Source organism: Notechis scutatus, chromosome 4 (assembly GCF_049901735.1).
Source record: "Notechis scutatus isolate UNSWTSFEM ecotype Mainland chromosome 4, rNotScu1.2, whole genome shotgun sequence".
In the NCBI taxonomy this organism is placed as follows: domain Eukaryota; kingdom Metazoa; phylum Chordata; class Lepidosauria; order Squamata; family Elapidae; genus Notechis; species Notechis scutatus.
The window spans coordinates 7,900,237-7,919,905 of NC_142012.1; the positions used below are offsets into that span (position 1 = coordinate 7,900,237).

At 50.8% G+C, this 19,669-nt stretch overlaps 1 protein-coding gene across 1 annotated transcript; it reads right to left on the reverse strand.

Annotated features, from left to right (window-relative positions):
• Nucleotides 1–924: 924 nt before the first annotated feature.
• On the reverse strand, nt 925–10,219 carry LOC148130643 (uncharacterized). The gene is made up of 9 exons (XM_087962591.1): nt 10,214–10,219; nt 9,642–9,764; nt 8,589–8,691; nt 6,699–6,773; nt 4,700–4,793; nt 3,918–3,970; nt 2,729–2,875; nt 2,414–2,569; nt 925–1,404 (listed from the first exon to the last, which is right to left on the reverse strand). The coding sequence occupies exons 1-8, from the start codon at nt 10,217–10,219 to the stop codon at nt 2,454–2,456; spliced, it is 717 nt and encodes a 238-aa protein (XP_087818717.1). The 3' UTR covers nt 925–1,404; nt 2,414–2,453.
• Nucleotides 10,220–19,669: the final 9,450 nt, after the last annotated feature.

Here is a 19,669-nt window from a genome sequence, read left to right on the forward strand (position 1 = left end):
TTTAAAAAAATAATTAAATGGAATTGCTAAATTGTCCTGCAGCGTGTTGTCCCATGGCGAGTTGGCTGTGGTAAGTTGTCCCGTTCTGTTTTGACACGGGGGGGACAATTAGCCCCTGAGAACACCAGCCCCACCCCGTTTGTGTCGGAGGCACCGTTTAAGGCGCTTCTCGGTTGAAAGGATTAGCCGATGGCATCGCCGCTGCCCGGGAGATGCCCATGGATGTGTGTGTGTCTCTTTCATGTCCCTGTCAAGGAGCTGGAGCGAATGAGAACACTAGTGTCAACCCCAGGAGCGGGTCTGGCTGTCACATGGCGGCTCTGGTGGGATGCTGCCCACGTGCATTCCTCTGAATCCACGGGAAGGATCCTGAGCCATGTAGCTCGGATTCCTAAATGCAGATGAAAAGCAGGGGAGCTCCTTAAGTGGCATTGACCTAATTTTGGAGGTAACTAGGAAAAGAGGCTTTAGACCAATTGCTTCTACCCCACAGTTTATGTAAAAAGCGTACAAAGCACTCCCCCCCTGTCCAATTCTGTTGCTTTCTGACCTGGTTGAAATGAGCTCATTGCAGTGGTGCTATTCAAATTCTTTTACTACCGGTTCTGTGGGCGTGGCTTGGTGGGCGTAGCTTGGTGGGCGTGGCAGGGGAAGGTTACTGCAAAATCTCCCTCCCTCCCTCCCCACCCCACTAACCTGCTTTCCAGCTCCGTTCTCCCGTGCAGGGCAACCAAAGAAGACCCAGCCGATCAGCTGGGACTCCATGGGAGGCAGAGAAGAGATGGGGTTGGCGGGGCCAGTCAGAGGTGGGATTGGCCGGTTTCCCCAGCTACTCAACATTTCCGCTACTGGTTCTCCCGGACCTGTTAGAACCAACTGAATACCCACCTCTGGCCCATTGCCTCTCGCTGCTGCTGCAGATGTTCCGCTGCCCAAGTCCAGGCGTCCCTCTCTTTAAAAAAAACTTTTGATAATATCCCACCGCAGGGCGAGTCTTGAGAGAGGTTTATTTTAGACCAGGAACACTTTGATTTCGAACGTCTTCAGCAGCTTCACTGACTTGGAAACCGTCCCGGAATAGAATTGAGCAGCCCTGCCGTTTCTAGCAGGGGCTTCTTTGGAGGGAGGGGCGTGTCTTCAGGCTTCCCACCCCATGGCCGGAATGCGTCGGAGGGTTCACTTGGGCAACAGGCTCCTTCAAGCACCAGGCCAGCAATGTCCTCGGAGGGCAGCCTCAGCCTTCTCGGCCACCCCCGCAGGGCTGGCGCTGCAGCCGTTTGCTGAGATCAGCCACCGATGGTGGAGCGTGGAGGCAGGCAGAGGCTTCCCAAGGCAGCCCTTCTCTCTGGCCAGGCTCCCCCATTTCCCCTTTGGAGCTGAGGGTCCTATGGCCTCACCTGTCAGCTGAGCACAAGGAAAGGGGGGTTTCAGAATATTATGACTACTGCAATCCGGAGTCCAACCCCCCTTACCTGTTCCTCCCGGTGGTGGGATTCAAATATTTTTTGCCCCTGGTTCGGTGGGCGTGGCTCGGTGGGCACGCTTTGCACACGTGCATACACGTTGCGTGCACGCACGCACCAAACGGGGCACTTTGCGCAGCTGCAGAGGCGTTCCAACCCGCCTCCTGCAAGCCTGCACGATCCCGGTTGCTTCAGAAGCTGCTGCTGCGCGGCGCCATTCTGTGCCACACAAAGCCGCTGCGCTCCAAGTTCAGCAGGTAAAAGTTGAGTATGGGAGCCCAGGTAGGCGGGTGGACCCAACAGCAAAGCGGCGGAGAGAACCGTTCGGTCTCCGCTGCTCATCGCTGCTACCGGCTCGCCCGAACAGGGCCAAACCAGTCGAATACCACCACTGGTTCCTCTCCCTCCTCCCTTCCCTAAGTTGGAGCTTAGCATCTTCAGACCTCCGCGTGGATAACAATCACGCCTGGGATGAGCGGTCCCGTTTTAGGCCTTCATTTTTAAGCTTGTCACAGAAGCCGTGGTGGGAATTCAAATTTTTTTTACTACCGGTTCTGTGAGCGTGGCTTGGTGGGCGTGGCAGCGGAAGGATACTGAAAAAAATCTCCATCCCCTCCCCACCCCACTAACCTGCTTCCCAGCTCCGTTCTCCTGGGCAGGGCAACCAAAGGAGACCCAGCCGATCAGCTGGGACTCAATGGGAGTCGGAGAAGAGATGGGGTTGGTGGGGCCAGTCGGAAGTGGGATTGGCGGGTTCTCCGAACTACTCAAAATTTCCGCTACCGGTTCTCCAGAACTGGTTAGAACCTGCTGAATACCCACCTCTGCTCAGTAGCTTAGAAAAATGGGTTCGGCTCGGGCGAGCCGAAGGGTTGTGGCTGCCCTGGGAGACTCTGGCTGTAAGCCCCTTGTGTCAAGGCCTGCAGCGCTCTCCTGGTAAGTACTGGTACCTTTACGGATGCTCGTCCAGCTGGCTTGGAGGAAGACGCCTCAATGCCGCGGGCTCTGCCTCCCACCAGTACCGGCAGACGTGGAAGTGAAGACCCCCGGGGGGGCCTCGGTGGAGCGCGTCCTCTCTCTCTCGCTGGCTTCATTGTGCTGCTTGCCTGCGGTGGGGCAAAGGGAGTGGAGACGTTTGCCCTTAGTGATGGGCGGGTCTTTTGAGCGCCTTGCCTGGGTATGTCGAGCGCACGAACAGAATGGGAGGACCCTGAGTGGCCATCGCCCGGGTTCGAAGGGGCTGGGCTGGGGATCGGCAGGCTGACCTCGCTGGGCAAGGGTCCGTCTGGCTTGCTTGGGCGGGGTCAGGATCAGTATCCCTCTCTCCGGCGTGGATCGGCCTGGGTAGGAGGAGTCGTGGGCCGGTAGCAGTGGGCTGGGAGCTCTGCTGTCACACTCCAGGAGGGATCTCTCTGTGATGGGAGGGGAGACAGGCAGGGTTAGCTTTGTGCTACCCACCCACCCCCGACCGCATTTACTGCTTTGCTGCATGGATCAAACACCCCCCCCCTTCAGCCGGTCTTGCGATGCGCTTGTCTTTTGGAAAGCAGCTGGAGAGAACGAAGGCAGCCCTGTCCCTGTTCTGGTGCAGACTGGGACCCAGCTGGAGTAGCGGTGCTCTGCCCTTTGTGCCTCTGCTATTAAATTACGGCTGCCCCTTCCGGTTTGCAAGGCTTCGGCAGCGGCAGGGATTCGCGATACTGCGCGATCCCTGCTGCGCTCGCTGCCGAGGTGCCCCCGATCCGTTTGGATTTGGGGAATATAGCTGCCCCGTAGAGGCAGCTGAAGATAGGGGGGACCTGGACAGGGGTTTGGGGGTGTCGCAGACCCCCTCCCCAGCCGGCAAAACCCCCTTTTCCCAAGGCAGAGGAGCGGCGGTCAGTAATGGCCGCCACAAAGAAGCTTGCAGCTGGACAAGATTGTGAAGGAGGAAGAAAGTCGGAAGAGTCGTGAAGAAGTGAAAGTGGTTTTTGCTGACCAGGATAAAGTAAGAGAAAGTACCCTGGAACTTGAAATTTGCCAAAGATAAATTGTTTCCAGAGAGATTTACAAGCGGCAAATGGAATTTTAAATGCAGCAGCTGCATCTTTGATGCAAGGCTCCTCTTGAGCGCTATCATAGCTTCTAACAGTCACTCAATAAAGAGTAAAGACCAAGAGTGATGTAAGCCCGTAATAATAAATTCTGGTCTTATGGACTTCAGTGGATCTGCTCTTCATTTTATTGCACGCAAAAAAAAAAAAAAAAAATCAACTACCCCAAACGCTATTTTATCAGTCAGCCTGTTTTTAATGGGGACTAGTTAAACAAACTCTCAAGGAGTAGTCAAGAGTGCTACTTCCTGTTAAAGTAGTCTCTGTGAGTGTGTTTGTGTGTGTTGTGTGTGTGTGTTGTGTGAGCATGCCAGCGATCATCCAAGGAAGGAACCCACACCCTGACCCACTGGCGCCTCACCTGGAGTGTTGCTGTCACTTGTGTGTGGGTCCTTCTCTCCAGCTCCGGCCAGCCTGTCGGGACAGAAGGTTCTTAATAATTCTTTACTATTCCTCCTGGCTTCGCTTCAGGGCTGCCATCCTCTCCCCATAGCTGGCTCCTTACCCTTCCTGATCCACTGGAGCTGACGTTGGTTAGGGGCCTTGAGGGAGCTACATGCCCCCTCTCCCCCGGCTGTGGTGCTGAGACAGATTCCCAGGGTTGGACTGCTGGGGGTTTGCAGGGGTTCAGGAGAGCCCCTAGATAGGATTCCGTGCAGTCTGGAGAACCTCCAAATCCCTGGCCTCGCCCACCCCACCGCTCCCCTCCTAGGAGTCCCCCTCCAGCCCGTTTTGGGTGCAGGTAAGCGCAGGGCACGCACGGAGGCTCAGGGAGGGTGGAAAACTGGCTGCCCGGGAGTTCGGGAAGGCCAGAAATAGGCCTGTTTCCGACTTCCAGAGAGCCTACGGAGCCCAGGAAGGCCATTTTTGCTCTCTGGAGGCTCAAGGAAAGCCTCCGGAGCCTGGGGAGGGTGAAAACGCCCCCCTCCCCGCCGTGGTGCAGGAGGCCGACTAGGCCACGCCCACCATGGCCACACCCACCCAGCAACCAGGCAGAGAACTCTTTGCTAAAATTTTTGAAGACCACCCCTGCAGATTCACCACCACCATCCTGGTTTTGAGACCAAGTTTGCCAGGAGAACGTGGCTTCTGTTTCCTTGCTTTGACTTTAAGATTTGAAGTTGACGCCTTCTCGTTCCTCACCTCCTTTTCACAGACAATTTCTGTAAAACTACCCGGTAGTTTTTTGCAAAATGGACCATGCTGGTATCTGAACTTGATTCCATCTTCTGAAAAACTAGAAACAAAAGTGAGCGCGCGGATTACAAAGAGGAATTTCAGTGAACCCAGAAGGTTATTTTCAAAATCACAGCACCAAGTGTTTTCTGGCGTTTGCCTAACCTCACAAGAACTGGGAAGAATGTTTTTGGAGAACAACGGGCTCGGCCTATCTGAAGGGCTTTAAACTAAAACTGGAGGAGAAGAAACCCAAATTTTGGGACCTAGTCTCCAATGTAAACCTGAAGGCCATCGACCAACTGATAAGAAAGCAGGGGAACTCAGATACAAAACAGAAGACGTAAGAAGCAAATGCAGGGCCAGTCAAAAAAGGACTCAGATGTCTACATGCATGAGGAACAAACAGGGCAAACTAGAAATCCAAGTAGAGGAGGGCAGATACAAGATTATTGCCATCACCAAAACTTGGTGGGATGAAACCAGAGGTGGACTGATTTGTACAAAATCTAATAAAAGAGGAGGTGGGTTTGCATTATACAGTATAAAGAAACAACTACACCTATACAGAAACGCAAAAGGGAAAAAACAAAACCCTTGAGTGGATTTGGGTGAATAGAAAAGGAAAAAGGAACAACGTTGTCATAGGTGTATCCTACAGACCATCCAACCAAGCAGAGGAAATGGAAGAAGTCAGGGGTGGGTTTCTACTGGTTCTGTCCATCTCTGTAGAACTGGTAGCTTTGAAGAGCAGCAGACATAGAACCGGTTCTATGTCTACTGATGTTTTTGCCCACCCGCCCACCTGGACTCTTACCGGATCTTTATTTCCTGATTTTTCAACTTCAGCTGCCGAACGAGGCACAGCTGCGGTTTAAAAAAGCAGGAAAAGAGGGCTGTTTCAAAGGCTGCGTCTCTGCACACAGCCTGCTGATGACGATTTACAGGCGCGCGGCTCACAGCGTGCAGGGAAGCTTGTAAATCCCGAACCGGTAGTTAACCCTGTCGTATCCCACCCCTGGATGAAGTCTTTGCTGAGGTGTGCAGGAAATACACTGCAATAGTAACGGGGGACTTTTAACTACCTTGACCTCAACTGGGAGACAAACTCTGCCTCAAGTCAGAGATCAAGCAGGTTCCTGCGCCAAACAAAAGATAGAGAACTGGAAGGTCAGCTATGCTACACTAATTTGGATGAAAAGATAGAGGAGGTTGAAATTGTGGGAACTTTGTGGGAAGACTGACCAAGTTCTATTGGAATTAAACTATTCGTTTATTATTTATCAAATTTATTGGCTCCCCATCTTACCACAAAGTAACTCTACAAAATCAAATGAGCCTTTTTGATTTTAAGAGAGCTGATTTCAACAAACCTATTGTTTGATGTGTCTCAGAGTCGACTACACCCAGGCAGCGCCGGCATATTTACTCCTAATAAATCTTTACGTTTTGAAAATTCAGCTAGAGACTCATGATTTAAATGGGGGTAACTACCGGAGCCCTGACAACAGCATTCAGAGCAGTGGTGGTATGCTGCCGGTTCACACCGGTTCTAGCGATCTGGTAACGCCGGTCAGCAGTTGGCCCTGCCCACCCATCCCCGCTTTTTTCCTATCCTATATTTCCTTTGTTTGTAGCTCAGCTGATAGGCACGGCAGAGCAGATTGCCAGCTGTTTTACTCACCAGTGCTGACAGTAAGGTAAGTTTTCGTGCTTAAAATTGCCCGTTTTAAGAACACTGCGCACGCACGCATAATGCCCATGCCCACAGAACCGGTAGTAACATATTTTGAATTCCACCACTGATTTAAAAGGCAGCCCCAGGCATCCACCTCCCAGGGGTCTTCTGCAGAGGGAGGGTGCGGGGCGGGTGGGTGGGTGGGGCATGAAACTTGGTCCTCTGGGCAAAGGGGGGGAGCCTCCAGGTTATCTCAGGCAGGCGACTGCCCCTCCTTTCCTCTCCTACCTTTGCTCAAGTGGGAGAGGTCTTCCTGTTCCAGGTTTTTAGACAGTTCTGAGCTGTAATAGTTGAGCGTGTAGCCTAAACAGAAAGAATTTCAGAACTTCGTTTTGTGAACGGCTCAATAACCTCTTCCCCCGAGGCTTGCAAAAATATGCCAGGCACAAGGGTTTTATTAAAAAAAAATAGGGTGCTGACTCAGGCAAGTGGTGAAGGTTGGGCTGTAAACGTGCATTCTACATGCACCTTGGCAGGGTTACAGGAAGAGAAGGTAAAAGCCGGAGCCCGCTCCTCACTTGCGCTTTAATGCGGCAAACTTGTGTCCTGCCAACCCCAATTTCCTCTCTCCTCTCCCGCCCTCTTTGTGCCCCAGGGCTGTCCCAGCAGAGCTGTCTCGACATCGGCATGTGCCAGGCAGGGATGTTTCCTCTTTGCTTGGTTCCAAGGCGGCGCTCTCTGGCTGCTCAGGAGCAAGGGGGAAAAGCTTTCGAGAGGGACAGATTGGCCAAGGATTCTCCCAGCTGCCCTGTTTCTCCTGCTGGATGTCACTGACCAGTGGCTGGGCCATTCAGCGGAGGGGAGAGGGCGTTTGGAAAGCAAACCAGGCCCCTTGGGAATAATAATTCGGGCCAAGCAATACAGACTGAAACGGACAGAACTGCTTTGCTGGCTTGCTGGGTTGCTAAAACAGAAGGGAAGCACAATTGCAAGGGGTGCCTGGTACTGCCCCCAAACCTCGTGAATCTACAAAGCCTTGTGACTCCCTGCTTCACTTCATTTTGCTTATTGGGAACAAATCCTGACCTTTCTGAAAGGAGTTTGGAGACTTTCTGTACTGAGCTGCAGATCAGAGCGGTTGAAATCTCTTTCTCAGCCCGGGAGAAATTCTGGGAGCGTGTGGGTGGGCTGTGGAAGGTTGGCCTGAGCCTTCCCACAGGCTTCCTGTGTCAGAACAGGACACTCTATGGAAAGGCTGATTCCAACATGGCTGCCCACGGACCCACTTCCAACATGGGCTTTGTTTGTTGCCACACGTCCACTAAGGCAGGGGTCGCCAACCTTTTGGACCTCAGGGACCACCAAACTCATCATTTTAAATCCCGCGGACCACTAATATGAATTTTGACAGACGGTGGCTTGCTGACGTTGGTGGGAAAGCCAGTTCCATATTCCAGAGCTTCAGTAGTCAGAGGACTGGCCCTTTGGTCATCCCAGAGCAGCTGCTCCTCCACCACCCAGGTGCACTGGCCTGCCATGGACTGGAGGAGCTGCTCCAGGATGACCAAAGGGCCAGTCCTGTGACTCCTGAAGCTCTGGAATATGGAACCGACTTTCCCACTAACACCAGCAAGCCACCCCGGGGCGGATTCTCCCCACCACCCGCCATTGGTCTTGCCTTCCAGCTCCAGCTCATGTGGCTCTACTCAAGGTAAGGTTTGCACTCAGCTGAAGGGTGAGGGCCAGCGAGTGGGTGGGCCATGTGGCCGGCACAGCCTTGTGTTCCCGCGCAGCCTGGATTAATTGCTTTGGGGAGGACATTTATCTGTGCACCACCAACATTTTCTCGTAGACCACCAGTGGTCCCTGGCCCACCAGTTGGCGACCACTGCACTAAGGTGTGCCTCTGTGGCCCCTGCCCTCCCCAGCCACCTCTTGGCTTTCCCTCCAGCAGCTGTTTAAAAGCTGCTTTGCCCCCTTTGGGAAAGTGGTCCTGATTCAGTTCTCCCTGGGCCCGACCTCTCCCCATCTCATCCTGGCCTTGGGACCTCAGAGTGCTGCCTGTCTGGCAGCCCCTCAGTTCATCTTCTGCCCACCCACCCCGCAGAAGCTCAAGGGGGAAAGGACTGGGGAAGGGGCTGTGACTCAAGGGTGGAAAAAGTGTTTCCTGAGATTTACCCATGAACCGTGCGGCACCGTTCCTGATTTCGGTCTGGGCGTGATGGAGGAATCCCAAGGACTGAGATATGAAAATGTGGATATTGTCATGGTTGTTCCTCATCTGCAGAGGAAATAAAAAGCATAGGAATTCAGGGTAGAGAGGATATAACCAGTTCAGTCCTGGTCCTACTCTGGGCCAGGTCTCTCCACCCTTTCTTGAGTTGCTCTGAATGCTCTGGCTGGGGTCAGCTTTGATGGTGTCCAGCCGCAGTGTTCTTTAACGGCCTGGTTTCCTTTTACCACTAAATCTTCCAAGCCTAATGGCTTTCTCTGGTGAATTCCTCTGGGTGATGTGGCTCAAACGGTAAAGATATTAATTCAAAGTAGTTCTCATCTTACAATGGTACGTTTAAGTGAGGACAATGGAAAAGAGCAAAAAAAGGTCACATATTGTGATTGTGGGGCTAGGGGATGCTGCAACCGTTTGTAAATGCAAGCCAGTGGCTGAGCACCGCAAACATGGTCTCCTGACCAAGGGGACCTGTGTGACATTTTACGACAGTTGATGGTTCCAACTTCAAATGGTCATTAAGCAGATGGTTATTACACAAGGACTGCCTATCCAGGGATCTTCAAACTTGACAGCTTTAAGATTTGTGGACCTCAACTCCCAGAATTCCTCCTCCAGTCATGTTAGCTCAGGAATTCTGGGAGTTGAAGTCCACAAGTCTTAAACTTGCCAAGTTTGAAGACCCTTGTGATAGATGATGAATGGATGGATGGATGGATGGATGGATGGATGGATGGATGGGGAGACGATAAATAGACAGACAGACAGGTATAGATGATAGATCAGGGGTCTTCAAACTTGGCAGCTTTAAGACTTGTGGACCTCAACTCCCAGAATTCCTCCTCCAGTCATGTTAGCTCAGGAATTCTGGGAGTTGAAGTCCACAAGTCTTAAACTTGCCAAGTTTGAAGACCGCTGGCTTATACTAACTTTGTAAATGGCCTCCATTTAAGGAAAACAACAACAACACCCAAACAGCTGCCAAGTAACCCTTCACTGACCAAGTATTTCCACGCATTCACCAAGCAGCTCCGGAGATCATCCCAAGCTAGACTGCGGAACATCAGCTTCAGGTGGGCCCAGCCAAGGAAGACTCCACAGTGCAAGAGAGTCAACTTGCAGCTCTGCAACCAGGAAGAAAGGGGTGGCAGGTGGGTGAGTTGGCCTCTGCAGAAGAGGACATCACTCCAGACCCCCAGAGCCACCTCAGCCTAAGAGGGAACATGCTGCGGCACCAGGGGTGGGATTCTATCGGTTTGGACCGGTTCGGACCGGTTCAAGCAAACTGGTAGTTCCAGTAAGCATTTGCCCTGCCCACCTGTCCCTGTTTTTTCCTGTGCTTTATTTCCTGGTTTTTGAGCACAGCTGATTCGCATGGCAGAACTATTTGCCACACCTCAGCTGTTTTAGTCCCAGGGGCTGCAGTAGAAGGTAAGTAATTGAGTTGAAAATGGGCTTTTTAAAATGTAGAGCCCGCACATGAACCACAACTTTGGCGCGCACTCACCGAACCGGTTGTTAACACCGGTTGAATCGCACCACTGTGCAGCACCGATCTAGCCGCCAAGCTCACCGACATCACACCCCTCAAACGACAAAAGTGCCCACCCTTATCTAAACCTTGAATGTCTGTTGGAGTCCTCATTCTTCCTAGTGGTGGGACATGTTCATGAGGCCGAAGGACGGGGACAACTCTTATGTTTGCCCACTGTCTGCTCTTCCAAGGTTGCTTCCGTCCTCAGATATTGTGTAACTGAAGCCAGGGGTTCTGTCGTGAGTATTGGCTTGTGACTTTAAACACCCCTTGCAAACCATGTTTGTTGAGCTTTACTGTGCCCCCTTCGAATCCTCGAGTTCTACATTCATGTTGGTGCTATTGAACCGAGTTCAATCTTCACCCCCTCAGAAGGTCGCCCCCACTGGAGGTTTGACTTGTTCCTAGATTCAAGGCAGGGGTGGGATTCAACATTTTTAACAACCAGTTCTGTGGGTGTGGCTTAAGTGGTGGGTGTGGCTTCATGGTCATGTGACTGGGTGGACATGTCTTGGTGGTCATGTTATTGGCTGGGTGTGGCCAACTCAATATCACTCACATCGAGGCACGCATCTCCTCGCCTAGCCTCCCATGACTGTCGGGATGCTACAACAGTCGTAAGTGTGAAAAATGGTCACTTTTTCCAGTGCCATTGTAACTTTGAATGGTCACTCCACACAAGCAAAGTACCAGCAAAGGAGGGGAAAAAAAACTCCAGAGAAGTTCCTGAGACAGTAAGTCTAGTCCTGCCAAGAATGTAATAAGGGTTAACGGAGAGGCAGTTTCTGTAAGCAACACCAGAATGTTTCCTTCCTGCCTTCCTTACAGGATTAGGCCAGTAATTTCTTCTAACAACTGGTTCTCTGAACTGCTTAGAATGTTAACAACCGGTTCTAGCGAATAGGTGCGAACCGGTAGAATCCCACCCCTGCATATAGGCAAGACTGGTCTGTTAGTGTCCTTTCTGTTCGCGTAGATGATAGTGTTTTAGAGGGGATCCTTCCCAGGCCAAGCTGGGGAGCTCTGTGCCTTCTGCTAGAGCAGGAGTCAGCAACCTTTAACACTCAAAGAGCCATTTGGACTGTGTCCCACAGAAAATAAAACACTGGGAGCCACAAAACCTTTCCCATGCCTGATTATTTCCGGAGCGGCCACAAAACTAGCATATGTAGTTGTTCTCTTCTGAAACTTTTAATTTCTTGGATTTATCCATGGTTACCGAGGGTTGAAAAGCTCAATAAATCACACGCCAGTGGGCGTCACACACCGGTGGTTGTGAGGCATATTTTGAGTGACGGAGCCACAGCAGAGGGATGAAAGAACCACACGTGGCTCCAGAACTGTGGGTTGCTGACCCTGCGCTAGAGAAACAGATATTCTACCCCTTAACTTTTCCCCCCTTCCAGCGGTGTGAAAGGAGAGCCACCTCTGCAGGCTTCTGAACTTGCCATGGCCACCGTGGTCTCCCGGTCTTTCAAATGGAGCAGCAGAGGGAGGAGGCTGTAGACCACTTCTTTCTTGAGGAGGGCCTTCTCTGTTTCCTTGGACCTCATCACCAGCTGCCCGAACAAGGAGATGGCAGTTGCCCGGACTTCCGCTCTTTCCTGATGGAGACACACAAAGCAAGAAGCTTGTATGAAGGGCGGCTTTTCTGTGATGGCAGTCCAGCTTGGATGCTCTTGGGAACCCCAGAGAATTTCACCTGACAGCAAAAGAGTAGAGAGATTTTAGTGGATTCACTGGGGATTGTTCAAGTTCTTTCAAACACCCACCCCCACAACCCCCGGAAACATTCTTCCATTCAAAATAGAGATTTAGAAAATCGCCTTTGCTGGTTTCAAATATCCTTCCCGCTTTCAAGGTGACCATTTCAGAAATCAAGTGGTTTTTTTTATCCCCTCTCTGAATTTACTAGCCTTCAAGGGTTTGATACCCCTGGGGCGATTCAGCAGGTGTTCCTATGTTTTTATGGAAGCCCCAACCCCATTTTTCCAAAACTTACATCCTCAAAAAATGAGCGGACATTCAGAGCAAGGTCAACAGAGATGAGCCCAATTCCCTGGCCATCCATTTCATAGAGTGTGGTCATTATGTCGTTCAGCCCCTCCAGAACGTCTTCACATCCATTGAAAATAGAGTTGATCATGGTTGGAAGCTGGTCTCGTAGGGACTTAACCTGAGCAGACAAAAGGGAGGTAGGACACAGGTTTGAGAGGGAAGTTTGCACCGGGTCTCAAATGGGGAACTGCAATCCCTGCCTATGGGGACCAGGGTGGGACCTTCTCTGCCTCTTCTTGCATTCTTCTTCGGAAAGAAAGAGCGTGGATGAGGCTCTGCAAAATCCTCTGGTTTTCAAATCTGTCCATTTGCGTTTAGATGACAGCGCAAAAGCCTGCCTAAAATGGCGGCCCAAGACTCTTGTTTCCTCCTTATCAGGCGTGAGTGAGGGGGTCTGTCTTCAGAGTTTGTGATTGCTGTTTTTGTGGGTGACCAGGGGGTGGGCCCTGTGAGGTGAGCAGGACTGTAAAAAAGGCGTTGAGAGGAAGAGGTGGTGGTCACTTTCCAGGGAGCGAACCAGGGGTGGGATGCTGCTGGGGGTTCGCAGGGGTTTGGGAGAGCCCCTGGATAAGATTCCACACAATTTGGAGAACCGCCCCCCCCAAATCGCACTCCTGGATGGCTCCACCCACCCCTCCCCTCCCAGGAGTCCCCACGTGGCCCATTTTGGATACAGGTAACTGCAGGGCCCACGCAGAGGCTTGGGGGGGAGGGCAAAAAATGAGCCTCCCGGAAGTTCAGAAAGGCCGGAAATGGGCCTGTTTCCAGCTTCCAGAGAGCCTCTGGAGCCAGGGGAGGCTGTTTTCACCCTCCCGTAGGCTCACGGAAAGCCTCCGGAGTCTGGGGAGGGCAAAAATGCCCCATCCCACCACAATGGTGCAGGAGGCCAACTAGGCCACGCCAACCCAGCAACCGGGCAGAGAACTCTATGCTAAAATTTTTGAAGCTCACCCCTGGAGCGAACTCAGGGGGAGAGAACAGCCTTGGCAGGGGGGAATGGCAGCAGTTGGACAAAAGAGGGGAGATACAGATCCTAGCCCACCCTTGGGTCTCCAGGAGACCCTCAGCTGGAGATCCCCTCAGCCCAAACTACCACAGAGGAACTGCTCTGTAGGCCCCTGGTATAGAAAAGCTGGGATGTGAATCCATCCCCCCCTCCTTCGCATTAGGGACCGTTGCTTCCCCCTCCTGCCCCCACACCACTTTCTACTGCTTGTCAGAGGTGAACGTGGTGGAAGCGTACCAGGAAGTAGAGCAACAGCTGGGAAATGAAGCCCAGAAGGAGGAGGGAGGCTTCTTAGAGCCACTAGTAGGAGAGCAAACCCCGAACCTCCTTGGCTGGGCCTTGTATTGAAATCCCTCTCTGGACTGCTGAGACTCCAGGGTGGGGTGGATTGGAGAAAATATCCTTCTTTCTGGATAAAGAATAAACGGTCTCAGCTTTTTTTTACCCCCTCAGGTTTGTTTTTTAATATAGTTTTTAATTAAGAATTAAAAACGGGGAGTGGGGGGGAATTAACAAACCTAATACAAAAAAGAAAAGGAGAAGGAAGAAAAAAGTCAAAAGTGCTAAAAGAAAAGTTGCGTTCAACTTCCTTTTGAGCAAGTGTAATCATAAATACAAAATTCCCTCTTACTTTTACGGTTACAGAAATAAACACCCTTTTTTGTATTATCTGTTTTTTTCTAATCCTAAAAACAATAAGTCATGTTCATTTTTTTCTGTATCACGGAAAAGCCAAAGAGGATTTCCAATTAGCAATAAACATAGAAATGGTTTTTTCTCTAATTAAATTACAGAACCAAATCAACTTGGCCATCTTAGTGAGTTCCATCCATCTTCACCAAATATTCTCCCATTGTACGTAATATCGAGACTTTTGTGCATACAATAATTTTGCTGCAGTTGTCATATATATGTATGTATATACTGTATATGTATATGTTGTGACTGGAAGGATCGATCCTGCTGGGAGTTTTGACTCTGATGACTCTGAAGATGGAAGGTTGGAGCCTGCTGTGAATGTGGAGTCTGAATTATCAGAGGACACAGATGTGAGCCAGGAGGATGAGAGATTGTCAGAGAGACAATCCTCCCCAGAACCTTCAACTTCGCTCATGCCAGCAACTGATCCACAAAATGAGTCAGAGGCTTCTAGTGGGGAAACTGACAGATCTTGGCTTGACGCTAGAACTAGGAGACAATTGAAACGTCAATCTGAAGGAAGGCGTCAAGCCAGACATTGATTAGAGAGACTGACACGCCCATCCAGGTGATTTAAGGAGGCGTGCTGACTCTCAAACTTTGCTTGGAAGCAAAGTGTTTGATGAGTCGAAAGGATACGTGTGGAGCGGCCTTTGTGATTTATGGACAATTCTGAATTATCAGACAGATTCCGGGAAGTCTGCCAAGGACTGGAAAATAGTACTGTTAACCCTTTTTAGTCTGGTTTTGTTCTTGTTTGAATATTTTGAACTCTGGGACTCTGTATTCTCACTTGTGAATATAGGTGAGACATAACATGTATATATGTGTATATATCTCTCTGTATCTCTATATCTATAGCTATACAAGAAATCCTCAGCTTACAACCACACTTGAGCCCCAAATTTTTGTTGCTAAGTGAAACATTTGCTAAGTGAATTTGGCCCCATTTTATGACCTTTTGTTCTGCAGTTGTTAAGTGAATCACTGCAGCTGTTAGTGACACCACTGCTAAATGATGCACGCGCAGAGCTGCCAAAAGAAAAGAACAATTACGAACTAAGGGTCGACGTGGGAGTAAGGCCACAAAGGACGGTGAATGGCTCCTCCCACAGGGATTAAAAGAGGAGCAAAAAGGGAGGGGGCTTTTGCAGGAAACGATTCGTTCGTTGCAGCAGTGTGAAGATCTGACTGCATCTCAGAGACTCTGTGACCAGCCCTTCCTTGTCAGCACTGCGTTTGGACATATTTACTTGGCAGCTCTCCAAGCTAGGTAAGGTCTGTGCTCCTAATTACACCCTTGAAAGACTGTTTGCCAGGCCTTTGGCTGAATGTGCATGCAAGAAATTCACCTTCATTTAATAAAAGGGGTTTTGCTAGGACAAAAATATGCTTAGTGTTTTTTTGGGGGAAGCCTAGGTCAGAACAGAACCTTCTGGCACCAACGCAGGGCCCACAAAATGTTGAGAGTTGTTGAGCCTTTCTGCAGGCGTAGCTCTTGCTGCGCTCAAGTGGCATTATTTATTTATAAACAAACAAATAAACTTAGTGCCTTCACTCAATCTTGTTATATTGCTGGAGATAAAACTGTTAGTCTTTTCACTGGCTATATAAGTATGCTTTTGGTGTTTGCCATGCCATTGTTGCCTTGTGGCTACAGAAGGTTTTCGGCCTTCTCAGGCACCCACGCAGTTCCTGGTCCTTTCGCTTTTAGAAGTGCGACTTCTCCCATCAGCTGTCATTCATTGTTCCTCTTATCAACGCGGTGGACCCTACTTTCACCAAAGGCAACTACTGTGCTGATTGGGTTGCTAAAGAGGGCCGACTTTTCTCTTTTTCAGTGTTTGCATCTGTGTTTCCTGTTCAAATTTCTCTCCGATGTTGCGCCCAGTGGCGGGACTCAGCCAGTTCACACCACTTCGGGGGAACCGGTTGTTAACTTTCTGAGCAGGTTGGTGAACTGGTTTGTTGGAAGAAATCATTAGGGCGGAGAACCGGTGGTTAAATTATTTGAATCCCACCACTGGTTGCGCCCACTATCAGCCCATGGCTCAACAGTGCCTCTCGGAGAGGTTCCTTCCAGATGGTTTCTGACGGGTGAGCAACAGCTCCACGTGCTCTTCTCGTCACATTGGACATTGTGGCACCCAAGCTACTGTAGATGCCATTCAGAGAGACTGATTCGCTCTTGGAATCTAGGTAGAAGCTTCTGGAATGCCTTATGTGCCAAGCTTCTAGTGCTTCTTCTTGGTCAAGGACTAAGAAAGGGGTGCATCCACCTTCTTTTCTCATATTTACAAAGTGATTTTATTGCTTTGGCTACAACAAGTTTGTCTGGGCGATCCCTGACCCACTCACCTTCTGGTTCGAGGGGCCCTTGTCACCCGTGCCCGTGGTCTTGGGGGGGGGGAATGGGGAGCCAACTGGAAAACTAAAATTTTACGGGGCAAAATTTGTCAAGAGCTACAGATGTTGCCTCTTGTATGATTTCAATTGAGAAATAGACCCCGCCCAAAGATTTTGGTCTGACTTCCCATGAAACATTTGGTCATCCTCCTTGTACAACTCAAGGTTTAGATCAAGAGTCGGCAACCTGTGGCTCTGGAGCCACAAGCGGCTCTTTCGGCCCTCTGCTGTGGCTCCCTGCTGATCCCACCACTGGATGTCCCCTCCCCTCCCCGTCACTTCTCACCTGGCCTGAGAAGGTAAGGGTGATGGTGGGGGATAGAGACTCACTCCATATTCCAGAGCAGGAGGTGACTGGGTGAGTGAGTGAGTGATGTCGAGTTAGCCACACCCACCCAGTTACACCGGTTGTTAAATTATTGGCTCTTGGTGTTTTCTTTTCTGTGGGAAACGGGTCCAAATGGCTCTTTTGAGTGTTTAAGGTTGCAGATCCCTGTTTTAGATGCCCATTGCTTGGCCCTCGTAACAGGAAATTACTTTTTGAATCCACGTATTTTCTTTGGATCGTGAACTGCGTTCCCTGTTGACCAGGAAAGCTGGGTTAGAACCGTTCTTTCTGGAAGACCACATCATTGCAGCCCAGCTGAGGTGGGCCCTCCCAAGTTCCGGGAACCACCTGTGCCTTCAGGAAGATGGCTGAAGGTCCGCGTGGCCTGTCACACCTACCTGAAGTCGGTTTTTGCCACCAGTCTTGATTGTGGTCCAGGCAAACCTCCAGTACAGATGACCGGAATTCAGCCTGCTTGTTTGGCCCTTTAGAAATGACTTTATGAACTTTGGTCAAAGGGTAGCATTGGCTTGCGGGGTAGCCTATATGTTTGTACTTTTGTGGATTTTGTCACTTTCTACCTCTAAGTGATTTATTGTATGTTCCAAGTTTATAAGTCGGCTAACCTTGCACTGTGGAGCTGCCCTGCTTAAGCACATGGGAATTCAGGAAATTAAGCCATAAATGTCAATGAAAGGAGTTTCTTGGGAAGTAATGATCAGGAAGCTTCTGATGCCATTTTATGTTTTGCCCTTATACACAAGTGAGAGGGTCACCTGGACAGTAAGAAAGGAATGAGAAGAAACCACAACGCTGTAAGACCGTGATGGCGAACCTATGACACGCGTGCCACAGGCAGCACGCGGGAGCTATTTGTGCAGGCATGCAAGCCCCAGCCAAACTTACCTGCACTGCGCATGTGTGCGTCTCCCAGCTGATTTCCGGCCTGTTTGAGGCTATTTTCAGCCTCTTAGAGGCTTGAGGAAGCCTCTGCAGCCTCAGGAGGCCGAAAAATGGGCCTTCCGGAAACGGGCCCATTTTTCGGCCTCTCGAGGCTGCAGAGGCTTCCCTTGAGCCCTGGGAGGGTGAAAATGGCCTCCCTTGGGGTCCAGAAGCACTCCGGAGGCTGAAAATAGGCACTTCTGGTATTTCCGGAAGGCCCATTTTTCGGCCTCCCGAGGCTGCAGAGGCTTCCCTTGAGCCCCTGGGAGGGTGAAAATGGCCTCCCTTGGGCTCCAGAAGCACCCCAGAGGCTGAAATATAGGCATTTCTGGTATTTCCGGAAGGCCCATTTTTCGGCCTCCCGAGGCTGCAAAGGCTTCCCTCAAGCCTCTAGGAGGGTCAAAACGGCCTCAAATGGGCTGAAATTCAGCTGGGAGATGCACGCATGCGCAGTGCAGGTAAAGAAGTGGGGTGTTGCGCATGCATGCCCAGGGGTGCAGGGTGCACTGCATTGTGGGTGCTGGCCCACGCTTTTGGCACACCACAACAAAAAGGTTCGCCATCGCTACTCTAGGAAGCAGATTCCGCCTAGCAGGAAAAGTAAAACGTGACCATTTTGGAGCTAAATGTGTGCAAAGTTAATACCTGACTCTAAAAGCGGGTCGCACCTGGCCTGGATCCCCTTCAATGCTCTCGCCTTCGGTGTCAATCCATCTCGAACTCTGACCTGTGGTGTTTGACCTGGGCAGGGCAGGAATCCCAGAGGGGCAATTTCTCCGGACAGCTCTTACCTTCCCTTGCTGGAAAACGAAGCTGTTCAGCCCTTTCAGGCAGAGGTCTTGCACGGCGGGATTGGGTGCTGCCAGACCCTCCTCCAGATGCTCCCGGAGGCTGAATCTGTTCATCATCTTGATGGCGGAGGGACTCTTGAGAAACTGGCGAGGAAGAAGAACCTTTTCTTTATTAGCGGACTAGCTCGATACTATGAAACTATGTGGTCGGGGAAGAAAATAAGGGGAAATAAATTCTGCCTCTGCCTACCAGCATCCATTGGTATTCATCTGTCTAGCGTCCTGTCAGTGTGTGAGACAGTTGAGGGCTGTTTGGAAACTGAAGCAGTATTTGCTGTGTGAGCAAGAAGGAGACAGCAAGGCGCCTGGGCATGGCTTAGCTCAACTGTTCTGTACTAAAGCTGGCTGCTACTGTGAAACTAAAACGGAAACGGAAACTCCTGTCCTCTGCTTGTGTTTTGCATTTGGAAGAGATTTCTTTTCAGGTGGGGGAGGGGGAGTAGAACTCCTTAGCATCAGAGCGCGTTAATAATAATATAGGAAATACTAATGCTCTGGTGGCCATTTCCAAAAATCCTTTCTTAGTGAGAACCTAGAAGCCAAGAGGAACATATGTTCCAAATGTCCAAGTTTGTGGACTTTACGGTTCTGGAGATTTTGTGATGATGTGCGAGTGGTATTTCGCCTTTATATATCTAGATGATTCTACTAGAAGACCTTTAGAAAGGCTAAAGGTCATGAACAGGCTCCAGATACGGGACGGCATGCATCTCTCTCTCTGTGTGTGTGTGTGTCCCTCTGTGTGTGTGTGTGTGTCCCCCTCTGTGTGTGTGTGTCCATCCCCGCATATGTCTGTGTGCGTGAACAAGCTCAGCTGGAGGCAGCATCATCCGCAAAGCTCCGCCTTGCTTGGTGGCTTGAGGGCAAGAGACCCCCCCCCTCCTCCCTCTTGAGGCGAGTCCTCACCTCGATCACGAGCGCCAAGGCCGTCACCTTCTTCAGCTCATCCTCCTCACTGCTGAGAATGAGAGCAGCCTCTGCAAAGATTCCCGGGATCTGGGCACTGTTGCATTCAGTCATGGCCCTGCGCGATGTTGGGACAGAGGAAGGAAGAGAGTGTTGCGAGAGACAGAGGCCGCCTGGGGGCAGCCAAGAGAACCGCCTGGCTCTCCCCGCCCCCCTTCACTTTCCCATGCCCCTTTCGGGGCGCGGAGCAACCCTTGAGAGCCTCACCTGGCACCCCGCGAGTGCTTTGCCTGATGATG

Coding starts and splice junctions, on each gene's coding strand:
- LOC148130643 (XM_087962591.1), bottom strand. Junction 8,692..9,641: donor TGAATGCGTGGAAATACTTG/GTCAGTGAAGGG, acceptor TTTCCTCTGCAG/ATGAGGAACAACCATGACAA. Junction 2,570..2,728: donor ACGGACCCTTGCCCAGCGAG/GTCAGCCTGCCG, acceptor GCCCCACCGCAG/GCAAGCAGCACAATGAAGCC.